The sequence below is a fragment of the Oreochromis aureus genome, linkage group 11, assembly GCF_013358895.1.
Source record: "Oreochromis aureus strain Israel breed Guangdong linkage group 11, ZZ_aureus, whole genome shotgun sequence".
In the NCBI taxonomy this organism is placed as follows: domain Eukaryota; kingdom Metazoa; phylum Chordata; class Actinopteri; order Cichliformes; family Cichlidae; genus Oreochromis; species Oreochromis aureus.
In genome coordinates, this window is record NC_052952.1 from 35,564,869 (window position 1) to 35,580,457 (window position 15,589).

General features: G+C 40.9%; 1 protein-coding gene across 3 annotated transcripts in view; it reads right to left on the minus strand.

Annotated features, from left to right (window-relative positions):
* Positions 1–15,589, minus strand: part of gabbr1a (gamma-aminobutyric acid (GABA) B receptor, 1a) — a 127,440-nt gene that overhangs the window by 54,707 nt on the left and 57,144 nt on the right. For all 3 annotated transcript variants that reach the window (XM_031754295.2, XM_039619465.1, XM_039619466.1), the window contains 2 exons: positions 10,733–10,867; positions 248–418 (listed from right to left, as the gene is read on the minus strand). In XM_031754295.2, the coding sequence (XP_031610155.1) occupies positions 248–418; positions 10,733–10,867 (306 nt within the window). The remainder of the gene's footprint in view (positions 1–247; positions 419–10,732; positions 10,868–15,589) is intronic.

Genomic DNA, 15,589 nt, shown 5'->3' on the forward strand with positions numbered 1-15,589 from the left:
TATGGCTAGGAGAGTGTCCTGCCAGATCAATATTTCTCACAACCAATACTCCAACAAATTACTTCAAAAAAAAAATCCTCCATCAATCGCCAGCAGATTGCTTAAAGGTGTATAGCTTGGCCTGCTCATAAACAAACATCCAGAGGCTGGCAAGTCAGCAGCCAGGCTCAGGCCATAAAGCCAGGAGTGAGCAAAGCAAGAAGAGAGAGCTGAAGACAAAAGAGTGATGAAGATTAAAGGTACTGACGGAAGTGAAGACTTCAGTGGTCTGCTGAATGGTGGCGATACGAGTCCACTTCCACTTCTTGAAGAGCTTCACCCTGGTGGGGTTGTGAAGGGTGGCTGACGGGTGCGTGCGGAAGAATGTCGGGAAACGCTGGCGATTGGACAGGGCTGGTGAGCTGGAACCATAGGAGAGCTGCGAAAACAAAAGAAGCATAAAACAGGTAATGAGGAAGGAGCGGACGTTGTAGACGTTCAGGTGTAGCAGCTCCTCGCTGGTGGCCATATTTTAAAGGCTCAGCGTTAGTATTTTGGCCTTTGTGATGCTTATTTTTTGGAGCAGGAAACGACTACATGTGCACAGAAGACTGCTAACAAGTTTAGGCTGCTAGTTTGGGCTGTCAGTGTAAGTCACAGACTTAATGCAGATGATAACAGAGTGATAAAAAAACAAATCAGAAGGTCATGTTATTGTTCAGTAATCCCATCAAAATGCTTCCAAAGGCACCAAGAGCACAAAGATAATTGAGAGGGCTAGTTGCAAGACATTAGAACAAACAGAAATATACTGTGTATATGGAAATTCTGAACATGCTGATATCCTGTGTGAAATGTAGATAAAAATATAAATAAAATATAATAAACCCTTTACTCGCTAGAGAACACAGAAAATATATCAAATTTTTAATATGATCTATGAAAGGGTATGGATAGATCCCAAAAACCATTCTGTAGATTTTTAGGGCTATAAAGTTTCGCATTTTAACACTGGAGTCTATACGAATTGTTGAATTTTGGAGCCAGCCTCAAGGGGCCATTAGACGAACTGCAGATTTTGACACGTCTCAAAGCTGGCTTTCGTTTTTCAGCCCTGGAAATTGCTGTTGGTGGAAAAAGAGAAAAAGTAATCTATTTTGAAGGTTCACCCAGTAAATAGATGTTCCTGTCCAAAGTTGTCTTTGATGGACCGGAAAAGAAGGCCATTAAAAAGAAAGAAAACCAAAAACAAATTCCCTATTCCCATTTTCTCCTTTTCTTACACCCCCCCTCACTTCTTTAGGCTTTCCTATGGCTTATTAGATGTTGATGAACTCCATAATTTCATTTAAAACAAACGAACCACAAAAAACACACTAAATCGCTCTTGCAGGGTTCTCCGTGCATCAAGTGCCATGAAACCAAGATTGCCGACACCACGATAACAAACGTATATTTAAAAATAATCAAATTATTCTCGTCTCAAAGCAATTTGGACCTATAGAATAAGAGTTCTCAGCCATAATACCTCAAAAAAGGCAGCAGGGAAAATGGTTGTTAGAAAATGTCAGTAGAAGCAGAAGAAAACCATTCCTCTATCAATTAGTTTCACAGTGACAAGTCGAAATAAAATCCTCGACAGGCCTTCTTTAAAATGAGGAACCTGCCGTTTAGGGAGCCATTAAAGACACGAACTGCCTCTCCTACTCTCAGCTCTCATCTCGGCCCCATTACCTATAGCTGTGAGATGTTCTCCACTGGGAGTGAGAGGGGGCTCGATGACTGATGTCAAATGTCATGTGCGATGTGGACTCCCCACAATAACAAATTCCTGTGGGGACAGGCACGTAGACGAAGGCATCAATACGAAGGAGGAGAAACTTTACAGGAAGTGACAGCTGATCTGGGAGCGGTGGCGAAAGATCTGAAGAAAACCAGGGGGGCGCTGAAGGATGACACATGCTCAGGTATAAACGTGATGGGTAACATACATACATGAGAATGAGCAACCATTGTGATGGAAGTTTAATGACAGGCACATATGTTTATTTTTAAAGAATATTCAATTCAATTTTATTCATACAGCAGCAAATCACAACAACAGTCGCCTCCCGGTGCTTTATACAATACAATACAATTTTTTTATATAGCACGTTTAAAACCAGGGGGTACACCAAAGTGCTTCACGGTAAAAATAACGGTAAATGATTATACTGAACAATAAGTCGTTAAAACAAGGTAAAACAGAGAAAGTAGAGAAAACAAACAAAGGCATTAGTAAGTAGAGATAGGGAGAGATCATGATTATCCAGAGAAATGAGTTGTGATACAGCAATATATTGTAAATATATTGTAAAGCAGACCCTACAATAATACATACAGAGAAAAACCCAACAATCATATGACCCCCTATGAGGAAGCACTTTGGCAACAGCGGGAAGGAAAAACTCCCTTTTAACAGTAAGTAACCTCTGGCAGAACCAGGCTCAGGGAGGGGCGGGGCCATCTGCTGCAACCGCTTGGAGTGAGAGAATATGGTTGGCCATAAACTGTACCGTCAACATGAAGCAACAAAACAGGCAATGAACTGATCGTGTCTAACTGCTTGTGTCTATCATTCATAATAATAATGATCCATATGTATCCTTCAATTCAACTTCCTGTTCATGGCACAAAATGTTCCTTCATTACACTGAAACTAGTTTCTCTTGTGTCAATCCCAATTAAGGAAGCAAACTTGTTGGGTCTAAACTCAGACCCCGCTGTATCCAGGACTTATTCCCATGAAAGAAAAACAAGGCAACAGCGTTCGATTGATTACTTGCGCAAGGGAGGCCTCGTTGGTATCTTAGCTCATTACGAAATGACCCCAAATCCGGCCTCCTCTCGCTGCCTTTTATTGAGAGACAGTTCACACAAAACACAGCAAAGCAACGCCCACATGGTTCTAAGGCATTGTATGTATATGTGTGTGAACCTTTATATGTAAGTAGGAATATGTGTGTGTGTGTGTGTGTGTGTGTGTGTGTGTGTGTGTGTGAGACCTCCTGCTGACCAAAGGGTCGTAAAAGCAGGAAGCTTACATCAAAAGAAGCAGATCTTCCAGATAGGATGCATCTGCAATAAAACACTATAGCCCCTCACCCAGAACCTCGAGAATCTGGGGAGGGGGACTGTGAAATTCCTTTCATCCCACAGTTAAACAATATAGAAATGGATGGTAAGCATAAAAATGACAAACATTTAACAATTCACTCTGACAAAACTTGTATTAGTCCAGTGAACAGAAAAGTAAAAACCGCATCAACATTCATGTTCAGCATCTAAGAATACTTCATGTCAGTGTGATAACATACTGAGGTTTGTAATATTTCCTACTGTAGGTTCCTTTAGCTACGAGACTTAAGTGTTGATGGTTTTTGGAGCAATACATAACCATATTTGGAGGGGATGGTGTAGCTGTATCCATAAACTGTATGATTTAATAAGTAACAACCTCCCCATGTTCATGGAAATCGTTTGGTATAAGCTTTCAGCTACAGCTGCTGGTGTGGTCAACTTTAAGCTTGGATGAACTTCGCAAGGAAAATTCAGGAGATCACCAGAGTCGTTGTAAGCCTTCCTCTCTTTGTCACCCACAAATCCAATCTCACAGTGTGACTGGGGAATAAATCAGAGAATAATTACGGCCGTACGGCCAATCCTCTGCAACAAGCCTTGTGTGAATAATCACTCAAAATAATGATCCATAAGTATCCTTCAATTCAGCTTCCTGTTCATCAGTGAACTTTCAAATGTCTGTTAAATGGCGGGAAGTGAATGCAAAAGTCATTTGAGGCCTAGTGGTTGTTTGACGTGTTGCTGTTGAAATTGTGATTTTTTTCATGCAGTTATCACGCATCAAGTGAGATTCATTCAACTGAGGGCAGAGGGCCCGTCTCAGAGGTTGATATCACAAAGCATGGGCAAATAAAACCAATGGGAAAAAATTCCACACACAAATATCACTACACTCTTAGAAAAAAAAAAAGTTCCTTATTTTATTATCTTGTCCCTGGAGGTGTTGCAAACATAGTCTCACATATGTGGAAACTTGCCTTAAATCTCTAGTGAAACTGACTTTAGCCCTTGATATCGACCCGGAGGCTGGCGGTCTGTGTAGAGGCACAGGCAGGACTCGGGTTACGAGACTAAAATGTAACCAGTCATAAAATTGTCACCACTTTGGTATAACCAAACAAATTATAATGAAAAGAACTGTAAGGAAAACATGCATTTAAAGACCAGATTAAAAGGCTCCTTCAGGTTTCTGAGACTTGGCTTGTTTAACATGTGGTTAAAATCCAACCCTAACTGCATCTCTAACTGGTTTGCTAGTGATCCAATGCATGCTAAATAGTAAAAAAAAAAACTGTCAAAATTAGGTACAGAATTTATTTATATTATATAATATAAATAAATTCTGTGATATTTATGTAGCTCTTCTACTCAAATCTACCTCTATATACCTGGACCTACAGCCAACTCAAACATGCATTGATTTGCATTGTGAGAGGAAAAACCCAGCAAAGCTCAGCTTCTAACCACTGTGCCACCATTACAGAAAACACATACACATTAAAAGCTGTCAGATATATTAAATCTTCTTAACTAAACTTAAATAACCAGTTTTTCTTTGGTCAAACACAGGCCTTCTCCTGACCTTACATCTTTGAAAAAGTAGAGAAAGGGTAACTGAGCACCACTCTGGGAGTCAGCATATGATCGATGGCTGGACAGGTTATGTGTCTGTTCAAAGATTGTTGTGTTGTGTTGTTTTTCTTAAACCGGTTTTTAATCATTAGTTTGTTGTCAATGCATGTGTGATATGATGGCTACAGGATCTGTGCTGTTGTATGGTGAACTGTGGATGAAATAACGGCACATTTGCTCCTTTACTGCTTGGAAACCTTTTTGGCCCTCAAATAACTACACATAGATATCTTGTTGTACATTAATGAGCTCCAGTGAAGACTTTGTGAAGACTGTACCTGTCCATGAATTGACTTGCACTGCACCCCTACCCCTGAGGGTGTAGATGTAGATGAGGGACATAAAATAAAGTGGAAAGTTTGTTAATTTGGTTCAACAGAGCGTTTAATGTCATCAACTCAAACACTTAGAAAACCTGAAGTGTTTTCAGCTTGCTTTTGCCGGGGCTTCATTAGCACAGTACCTGCAAGAGTGTAATAATTTAACTGAGGTCAAACCTAAGCGACACTCAACACCGGCAACACTCAAATAAACCTTCACCAGACATGAAAACAGTGACACGAGTGAAATGCAAAAGCTGCTGTGGCAGAAATAGACCCATGCAGCAGCAGGCAGGACGAGACGAGCAGAGTTCCACATCGAAGCTCCCCCAAAACCACAACAATATCTCTCAATTCTCACATCGACGGCTCTCTCGTAGCCTTGTAGCAGATCAATGCCCGTCTGTGGCTTACAGTGCTTTTAGAAAGGAAGATAGGGGATCAAATTAACACTGTGCTAAAAGGAGCTGATGGAGAGACCCTCCTTGATCAGTGTCCAAAAACGGAGGTTGCTTTTGCCTCCCCAGCACTCTGATGAAGCTGTTTGACATGCGAGGAGGCTCCTGCAGGCAGAACGCATCCAGAAATAATTGAGTGTGGCGGTTAGGTGGTTGTGCCAGTGGTGGCGTGTAGTAAAGAGAGACAGATCCCTTTGTGTGCAGGGAGAATCGACTGCTCGAGTTGAGGGATTGAGGCGGAAATGAAGAGTGGGAGAGAGCCACAGAGAAAGCTAGAGATGGAAAGGAGGGAGGAAGGAAGGAAGGAAGGAAGAAAGGAGGGAAAAAATGGGGTTGTAATAGAGCAGCCCAGCTCCAGGCAGAGACAGACAAAGAAAGGAGAGAGGCGAAGAGTCAGAAAGTGGAAAAGAGTATTTAACGATGAGGAAAAAAAGGGTGGCAAACTGAGAAAGCCCAGAAACGAGAAAGAGGGGCAGATGCCAACCGCTAGAACCGATTGTTCTCGATGACTAATCTCTGGATGAAACTTCAATTATGGGACAAAGCTAATAAGCAGAGCGCCGTGAGTGACAGAGAGGCAGATCAAGAGAAGAAAGAGAATGAGATAAACAAAATAAACTGAGTGATGAAGGCATGAAAAGCCGAAATGCTTTCAACAAAATCACAGCAGCAGAAGACAGCAACGGATCTCTCACTCTTTTAAAGATCTGGGTTGTGTTTAATACTTGTCATAAATACTGTACGTATATTATGATGCTGTATTGAGGCCAATAAATATTCTTTGTCGTAGAGAGCAGCGCAGCTGTCAGTCTTGTAAAGTCTCAACACTAATTAAAGATCCTTTCTGAAGTCTTTTAAAACTGCATTTGCAGTGTTCAGCTGCACAAAGCAGAGAGATAAATGGCAGCATTGTCAAGGATTTTATCAGCTTACAGCCCTTTCCATGCTAGGCACAACCAAAGTTCACCACAGAGACAAAGGAACATGGGACAGCATTGTCTTTTTAGCCTGTTTGTTTGGCATCTGGCTCTTGTTCTCTACAGACAATCTGCTGTAACAGAGCCTCTTTTGTTTGCTTCTCCGCGCTGTTAATTTTGCTAATAAAACAACTGGAATGGGAATTTTTCCAGGATTGAAAAAGGAAGCCAACACAAAATAATGACAAAAATGCAGTTCGTCACATGACCACTTGAGGCTGGTCCTGAAAGCAAATCAGTCTCCACAGACTCCCATGTCAAAGTCATACATTTTAAAGCCCGATTTTAGCATTTTGGCCAATACCATGTTTATAGTCTCGTAGCAAGAACCTGTATGGATGCAACACAAAGACACACATATCTGCTAATTAGTGCCGAGTAACGGAATAGTAAAATACTCGAATCAAAAGCGAAACACGCATTTCTTGTACGGGCTGCACTATAAAGCGGCCATAGCATTAGTCAGATAATTCCATTAAAATGCTTCAAAAGGCACCAACAGCACAAAACCAGTCAAGAGGTCCAGTTCAGTGCTTTCAATTAGTGGAGGTGAGGCAGAGCAGAGAGCTATCAGCTGCAGCTGCTTGTGTTGGCCCACCTGTCAAAGCTGCTATTCCCCTGCCTTCAAGTTTTTATACAATGGGTGAGCTATAAAATAAATTCAGTCTCTCTGTAGTTGTCACAAAGTTTAGGTCTAAGGATTCAAACTTTTTTGTACCAGGCACTAAAATGCAACATACTTGGGCATTTTAACATGAGAGTTTGGGAACTAACTCACTTATGGAGCAAGGCCTCAAGTGCCCATTTACAGTAACTCTACATTGACTTAATGTTTTAGCCCTAGATGTTCCTGCTTGGTGTGAGCTGATTACTTAGCAGCCCCTGTCTGGTCATGTTTACAGCCTGGTATGATCCAATGCAATCCTTTAGAACAGTCCTATCAAGGGTGAGTCTAAATATAATCATTCATAGCTCCAAAAAAGAAATGCTGAAACTTTGAAACTGGGCTTCACAGTGCTAAATTTAGTGTTGGCTTACAGAATAGCACAACTGATTTGGCTTTTTAAGAATTTTCTAGATTTTACCATTTTAGCTAAATGTGTGGGATCATTGTTTTGCTGTAGTTATGTGATCAGGGAAATGTAAGGCATAGGTGTGAAGGTCAAAACATCCAACAGCATATTTGACAGATGAAGTTCTTCGATGCTGAGCAGCTTCTTTACACCTTCACACCTTGCTGTTGCTAAAACCTTTTTCCAAAATTCTGCAGGCTGGCAGTGGACACAGTCACTGTTTACAGCAGTTGCTTTAGTTAACCATCTACAAACCTTTCAGAAAAAGGTACATGATTAAAAGTATGCCAAATCAGCTCTTCAGAGTTCCTTTTTGCAAAGTGATAATAAAATCCTTTAAGATCAACGTTCACTCTAGCAGGAAAGATATTCAGGAAACTTAAATGACCAGTTCAGAAATGTTTTATGCACCAACGTGTTATTGCAGAGAACAAAGGTAAAGGCTCACAGGAAGTATCGCCACAGAGTTCTAATCATAAACAAGCCTCAGATTTAGAATAAAGCAGCAATCCATATTAGAGAGACGACTCTCAGAGGACACTGGATTGGTTTAAAAAAAACCATTAAAACACATCAGATATTAAAAAGAAAATCAAAATCATGGATATGTATACTGGACTGGGTAACGCGTGAGGAGCGAAACATTGCCATCTGTTTCCGAAGCATGAAAATGAAAATGATCAACCTACCCAGGACCCATTGCACATTCTACATCTTACATGGATATGCCACCCTTGGCTACCACTGACCCACCACCTAACAGGCCATGCTGAACAATGTTACAGGCAGCATAGCGTTCTCCACAGTTATCCAGATCCTTTCATGTCTGTCACATGTGCTCAGGCTGTACTTACTCTAACCTGTGAAAAACACCAATGATGGACCTGCCAATTGTGGGATTTCAATCAATGCTGAAGACAGAGGACGTCCAGCCCTCAGGCCACCCTCGTGAAGTCTGTTTCTGATTGGTCAGATAAGATAACCTTTATTAGTCCCACATGTGGGAAATTTGTTTTGTCACAGACATTCACACCAGTGTGTTCTGCTGGAGGTCGATTTGTAGCTCTGGCAGTGCTCATTCTGTTCCTTCTTACATAAAGGAGCAGATACCAGTCTTGCTGATGGGTTAAGGACCTTCTATAGCCCTGCAAAGCTCTCCTCGAGTAACTGCCTTTCTCTTGAAATCTCCTTCATGCTTTTGTAACTGTGCTGGGAGACACAACAAACCTTGTGGCAATGACACACATTGAGGTGTCATCCTGGAGGAGTTGGACTACCCATGCAGTTTCTGCAGGGTCCAGGCATCACAGTAACACTGACTCTGTTTTGGCGGTTGTCTTATTGTTGCCCCTGTAGTGCACCTGTTGTTAATTTCATTAAAACCAATGCAGTTGAAACCGATTAACAATGCCCTCTGCTGCTTAACTGACCAGATCAATATCTCACAAGTTTAACTGATTTGATGTTATACTGTGTTTCTTTAATGTTTTTGATTCAGTTAGCCCTGCGGCACTTCATACTGTAAGCTGAAAACCCTGAAACTTTTGTGAGCAGCATATATAGAACACAGCCTCAGATTTACAGACAACAATCACCAAGTAACCGAGGAAAATTTTTAATCTCTGTAAAGTTTGAAAGTTATAACATCGTGTGCTTGTGGCTACAACACCAAACTAGAACATGACTCAAAAAAGTCTTATAATCTGGGATCTCGCATTAGAACATGCTTTATGTCAAAAATTCAGACCTTTAGGTTCTACGACGCTGGTGTTCTCACTCCTTACATATTGCTCCAAATGGCCTTAGTTTAACTACTTATACTATTTTCACCCACTTTGCTGACACTGAAAAACATGGTGAAGCACTTTAATTACTATAAAACTTTTTACTATTATTCAAAACAGTTTTGTGTTTCTACCGCTACTAATTATAGTGTAGGCGCCTGCTGCGTAAAACTAGGGAATAGCTTGGCTGAAATCCAACAAAACTACCCACGCTTACTGCCACTGGAAAGGGAAAATGATTGGCTACATTCATAAACGACTGCTGTTTTAAAAGTCCAATAACAACTCAGTTTCATGACTGTGAAACACATAACAAGCTTCCAAAATGGAAGCACTAGTTGGACTACACCAGCTCTCCTGAGGGGAAAATGGTGGAGAAAATTTTGTAGGCAGCGAACTAACAAAAACACAGAATAATATCCAGGAAATAAAGAAAAAGTTTTGTTTCACTAACAGAAGTCGGCAGACAGTTAGAGACGGATGTCAGGCCTCAGCCACTCAGGTTTAGAGCCCGCTCTGCAACCACCTGGCAACTCTCTATAAAGTCAAATGAGGAGAGTGACAACCAAATACTCTCTTTATTTTAACCCTGACAGTTATGGTTGTTGGTAGTTGCCTATTGTTGCTAGGTGAAATCAGTTGAAAAAAAAAAAGCGTGCTACATTGAAAACCTGCCTAGGATGCTAGCAGGTTGCTAAGGTCGCCCATCATTGGTAGAACAAGCCGATTCGTCTACAAGCTCTCCCTAACTAATTGCTGAGCAGTTGTGAAACATGAAAAAGTTTCATGCAAGTTGGAAACAGAGACCTCTGCAATAAACACTTGCAAACAAAAATGCAACTTTACTTTAAAGGTGAACGGTTTCAATTTCAGGTTTGCATCCACTTCAAAGTTTCACTGCTGCTCAGTGAATACTTGGCAAGGTTTTGCAGACAAGTCAGGATGTTCCTCGCAAACTGTGGGCAACCGTGGCAATCTGCCAGCGACCACAGCACAGCAGCATATACCTGTTTACCACTAATTTCACCTTGTGACTGTCTACAATCAACCAGCCGCTCATTGCCTTATTATCCTGGTGCTAGGCCTGTGTGGCCGCTTGTTAACAAGATTTTAACAATATATCAAATATTATATATTTTAATAATATTCAGACTCATGGAGTAAATACTTATGGAGTAAAGGGATATAAATATTAATGGACACATATTTGGACTTTATGTGCAGACCACACAAGTAAATATGGGTAAATTCTGCTTTGGCTGTTATTATGTGAAGAGATTTTCAGTAAATTTTCAGGTTAAGCCTCATGTTTGTCTGAAAAATTAAAACATCTGGAGTAAAACAGGAAGAGCGTGAAGGTGCTCGGTATGAAAACTGGAAGACACTCACCACTATGAGGTTCCACATGCGAGCTGCTTCAGCCACTAACGTGGAGACGCCACTGCAGCCGGGCATCAGGACAATCTTGATGGGCTCGGTGTACAGAAGGTCATACAGCAACTTTGTAGCTTCTCCTGGGTCGCACTGGAAGGACAAAAACGACAGAGTGAGCTTTAAATGGATCGACACCGAAATTAATTAAGTCGAGACAGAAGGTGATGCAGAAAAAAACTGAGGCGATAAGACTGAAGGAGACAGATGGAAAAAAAGAGGAGCGAGAGGGAAAAAAAGAAACAAATAAGCAGTGGAGAGTGGGAGATGGAGGCGTCTGTAAATAGAGTAAGAGAAGAGAAGAGAGCAGATAAAGTAAAGGGAAATGACATCGAAGCAGTGGAGTCACAAAAAGGCCAATGCAAATGTGCGTTGAAAAGACAAGTAGGAGAAAGAAAAGGACAAGTCAGGGAAATGGAAAGAGCAGCACAAGAAAGGGTCACGACAAAGCAAAGAAAATAGCACAAAAGTAGCACAGAGCAGTAAACAAGCGGATGCAAATTTGAAGAGAAAAGATGAGCTGCAGTAAGAAAGAAAAATGCATTATCTGCAGAGTTTCACAGCATCCATACAGCCTGCATCGCCGTGTCTCATCAACACACGACGCGCCGCTGACAGATCAGGACATTAAAAAAAACAGGCAGAAACAAAGAAAAGCGAGCACAACGATCACAACGGCAGCCATCACGAGCCATTACAAGCCTCCAATAAAGTCATTTACAGCGTGTCTAGGTGGCGAAAGTGTGGCTGAATGATCCATCACCACTCTGTCAGCCACATTACAGACGTCTGCACCACACTGCTCATCAGAGTCACAGTTAAACGGGCCTGACACATCTAATGATTCGGCATGGAAGAAGAGATATGGCTTTCAAATACAAACACACACATGCATGGCTAAAAAAAATACACTCCAGATGAGTGTCACAAGCAATCGAATTGCAGATGGTGATGGCAACAACCAATAAAGATCCTAATTGGGGTGTTTGTCTCGATGGCTGAATTGTCTCGTTGAGGCAGCCCTGTGATTTTTCTGAAGTGGTAATCACCAGTCGAGACTCAGGAATGTGAAATGGCTGGGCTTCTTGTTGATTGATGTGTTTTCCATTAACTTTAGATTGGGTGGAATTACAGTGGTTAAGTTTACATGCAATTAGATAATTCAATCGGAGCCCCATTAAGCAGCTCTGACAGCCAGACTTCTCATGTAAATGTTGCTATATGATTTCCTGGATTGATCCTAATCAAAGGGGGAACTTCAATCGCAAAGACCACACAAAGACATTTAAAAACATTTTTTGAAATGCCATCATGACGGTCACTGCCCACTCTAGACAGCCGAGATCACTGCCTCTGTCACGACTCCTCGGCTAGGAGCTCAGCACGTTTCTGCGTGTGTCCTGTAGGATTGAAGGCACTATATAAACATAGTCACCATGGAATCACCATTAGATCTATCAACTCCCACTTCGATGCCTTGGTTTTAGCTTTATGATACCATTATCTATCTGTGAAGGTTCTCAGTCATGCAGGTCATCGTAGTATGACCTTTTCTTTCCAAGCTCCTTAGACTACCATTATCCTACTTTCTGGAGCCAGAAGTCACCATATTTGAAGGCAGAGTGCTCAGACTTTTGGTTAGTATAGAGACTCCATGGGCTCCATGGGACAGACAGAACAGAATACAAGAGTTTTGCTCACCAAACTGAAGAATTCATTTCTTGGATGAGTTGTTAGTACAAATAACTGCAAATGAGGTCATAATATTTGTCAGTTACTTGGATTAAAAACGCTCCAACACCATGACAGAAATTCAGAGGTCCAGTTTAGGGACTCGAATTAGTTGAGACAAAACCAAGAAGGCAACCACCTGTCAATCACAGCAGCTACACCCCTACAAAAACATAATGGACATGTTAGAAAATAATACAATTAAAATAGCTATAAATACTGAAAATTAGCTACTTTTTTTCTGTTGCAAAGTCTGACACTTAACCATGAGGAGTCTATGAGGAGACTGATTTTTGGAGCCAAATTTGATTTGATTTAAAAACATATTTAACGTTTTCAAGATTTAATTTATTATTTCGGTGTTTACCAACCACTGTGCCGTGGCACAGGTGTGCTGTGAGAAATGATCGAGTGCGCCATGGAGATTATCTGGTTTCACCTGATTGGTATTCTAAGCAACCAGCGCAAGCAACGGGCAGAGCAATTACATTCTCTTCCACTAGAGGGCAGTACAACTACCTGCTCTAATTAAATGGGTTGCCAACTGCCAGAAGAAGATGAAGAAGAAATTACATGGTCATGCTGCAAGTGAGACAACGCAGTGTGTAATAGTAATAGATAAATATTTGAAAAGTAGTTAATCTGACCTGGAGAAAATTCCGACCCAGAGGAAGGCCCAGCATGAGTAGTGGTCAGAAGAAAGACAAAAAAGGTATATAACTGGGACAAATCCAAACCAATTCCACTATGCCTGGTGTGCGGGGAGAAATTATCAATATGCTTTGTGTGACATTTTTGTTTGGTGGTGTGCCGTGTGATTTTTTGAAGTGAAATATGTGCCGTGGCTCCAAAAGGTTGGGAAACACTGCATTATTTATTGTGTCATAAAATATTTTAAACCATCACTGCGGCTTATCAACACACCTTAACCTCTGATTGGTTACCCCGCAGAGCAAGTCAAGACAGATTGATTCCAGATAACAGACTCATGGTTGGGGGTGGTGTGGACTTGTGGCAGCCAGGTATCCAAGAAGGTATTTCAAACTACATCACAAGCAGCAGTGGGGGAAGCAAAGCACCAAACTGCAAGTAAAATGTTGAAATCCTACTGTTTCTGTGTCAATAAATACACTTTTAGGAGTTTTTAGGTGAGAACATAACGGTATAAATTTCACATATCTCGTTGATTTGCTGAGATAGAGCCCATTTGCAAAAGTGCTCCAACATTTTGTGACATGTCAGGTCCCATTAGGCTAACAGCCAGCTCGTCTCAGCGATCAGCTGATCGGGCAATCGGAGCTCATGATGCTGGCTGAGAATAGCCTGCTCCCAGAACACTGTTTTTAAAACCCCTCACCTCTCACTCGGGGGTAAACACGGGATATAAATCACAGAGGTGATATCTAACCGGTGATGGTTTGTCCATTTTCCGATTAAAGATAAGCTTTATAACTGGATAGTTTTAGTGAACCATGATGCACCACTGGAGTGTTGTATTATATTTTCAACAGAATCATTTGCTTGTCTTTGTTTCATGATGTTCAGATGTGTTAAACTTGTTTATGACACCTTATTTTCCAATAAAACTAACATTAAAAATATTTTAATACAGAGAGGAAACTGAGAGCGTTTTCACCAAGAGCAGAAACATCTGGACTTGCATATTGATGATGTTCCTGAAGAGTAATGTCAGGCCTGTTCCAAAAATTATCAAATTATTCATTTTTAATATTTATCCAACTGTATTCTAAACACCAGCTGGCTGTTATAAGTTATAGAAGTCTACTTGAATTATTAGATCTGTGTGTTTTTTCTTTGATGAGCAGTGAGAGTTATGTATAGATGCATAGCGACTGCTGAACTGTCGCTTGAATAATCAGTAATATTTAATTTAATCTGCTGGTGTACACTTCTTTACCTCATCCAAATAAGTCCAGTGTTTATGACCTTTTAAAATAATTTCACATTAATGGCCCTTTTATAGCTGAGCATCTTGCCAGAGGGCTTTTAAAAACGTGTGTGTTTGTAAATAACACAGGTAATTAGGTCTATTATGTGCTACTTTCATCATAAACATTAATCATAAAAAGCAGTAAAGTAAATAGTGAAGCTGAGCTGATGTCATTGAGTACGCTGCATCCTCCTGTCCTCGGATGTCTGGACTCCTGAGTGTACTGGTCCAACAGGAACTAACAAGTGTGCAATACAAACTCTGAGAAATACCCACTGCCAGACTCGAGCCCAGAACAAATCAATGTTTTTGATTAGGTCAGTCTTTGATTAGGCCCCGCCCCTTGACTCTGATGGATGGTGTTGACAGAAGCACAGAATAATTAATGAAATAGTGAAACAACTGCTTATGTTTTAAATCAAATTGATATTTTTAATTATTGACAAACAAACTGATGTGTTTATTTGAATTTGACACTTTTAGCCCTCCACAAAAAACACAATTCCAAAACATGGACGAGCTGGGAGTAGAAAGCAGTGCAAACTCCCACTGTGGATCCTGTGTGAGTGGATTTGTAAGACCTCTGAATTACGCTGGATTTTGCAATTTATCTTTGCAGAAATTCTGTTACTTGTCATGATAATATTGACCAAAGCTGAATTATTTCAGTGATTAAAGTTTTCAGGCGAATGAATGAGTGTAAAATTGCTCCCTCAGTCTATCATTAGTTGCTGGATTAACACAATTAATATTGACGTGGTAAACAGCTTCACAACATTTGTGTTATTTAGGGTAAGCGCTTGCTCAAAGGGAATCGTTGGGTTTCTCTCGGTCATGTGAGGCACTGTCCTCACTTTGAGTGCATAACTAAAACTGAACTGAATAGAAACAGCCAACCCTGTGCAATGCAACGCAGACAGGCTGCAGGTTTTCTTTCCAATCAATCACCATACCTGCTCATTTCACAGATCACTTCAGCTCACTGGGTGAAATCAGCTGGATACAAACCACATGGTTCTCAGCTCCTCATAAAAATAACTGTTGCCTTATCTTCATATGAAGAAGATGCAGATTGACGCCTTCAGCTTGTTAAACAGTGTCTTTCCCGAAGGTTGTTTGTGTTCTCTGTCACT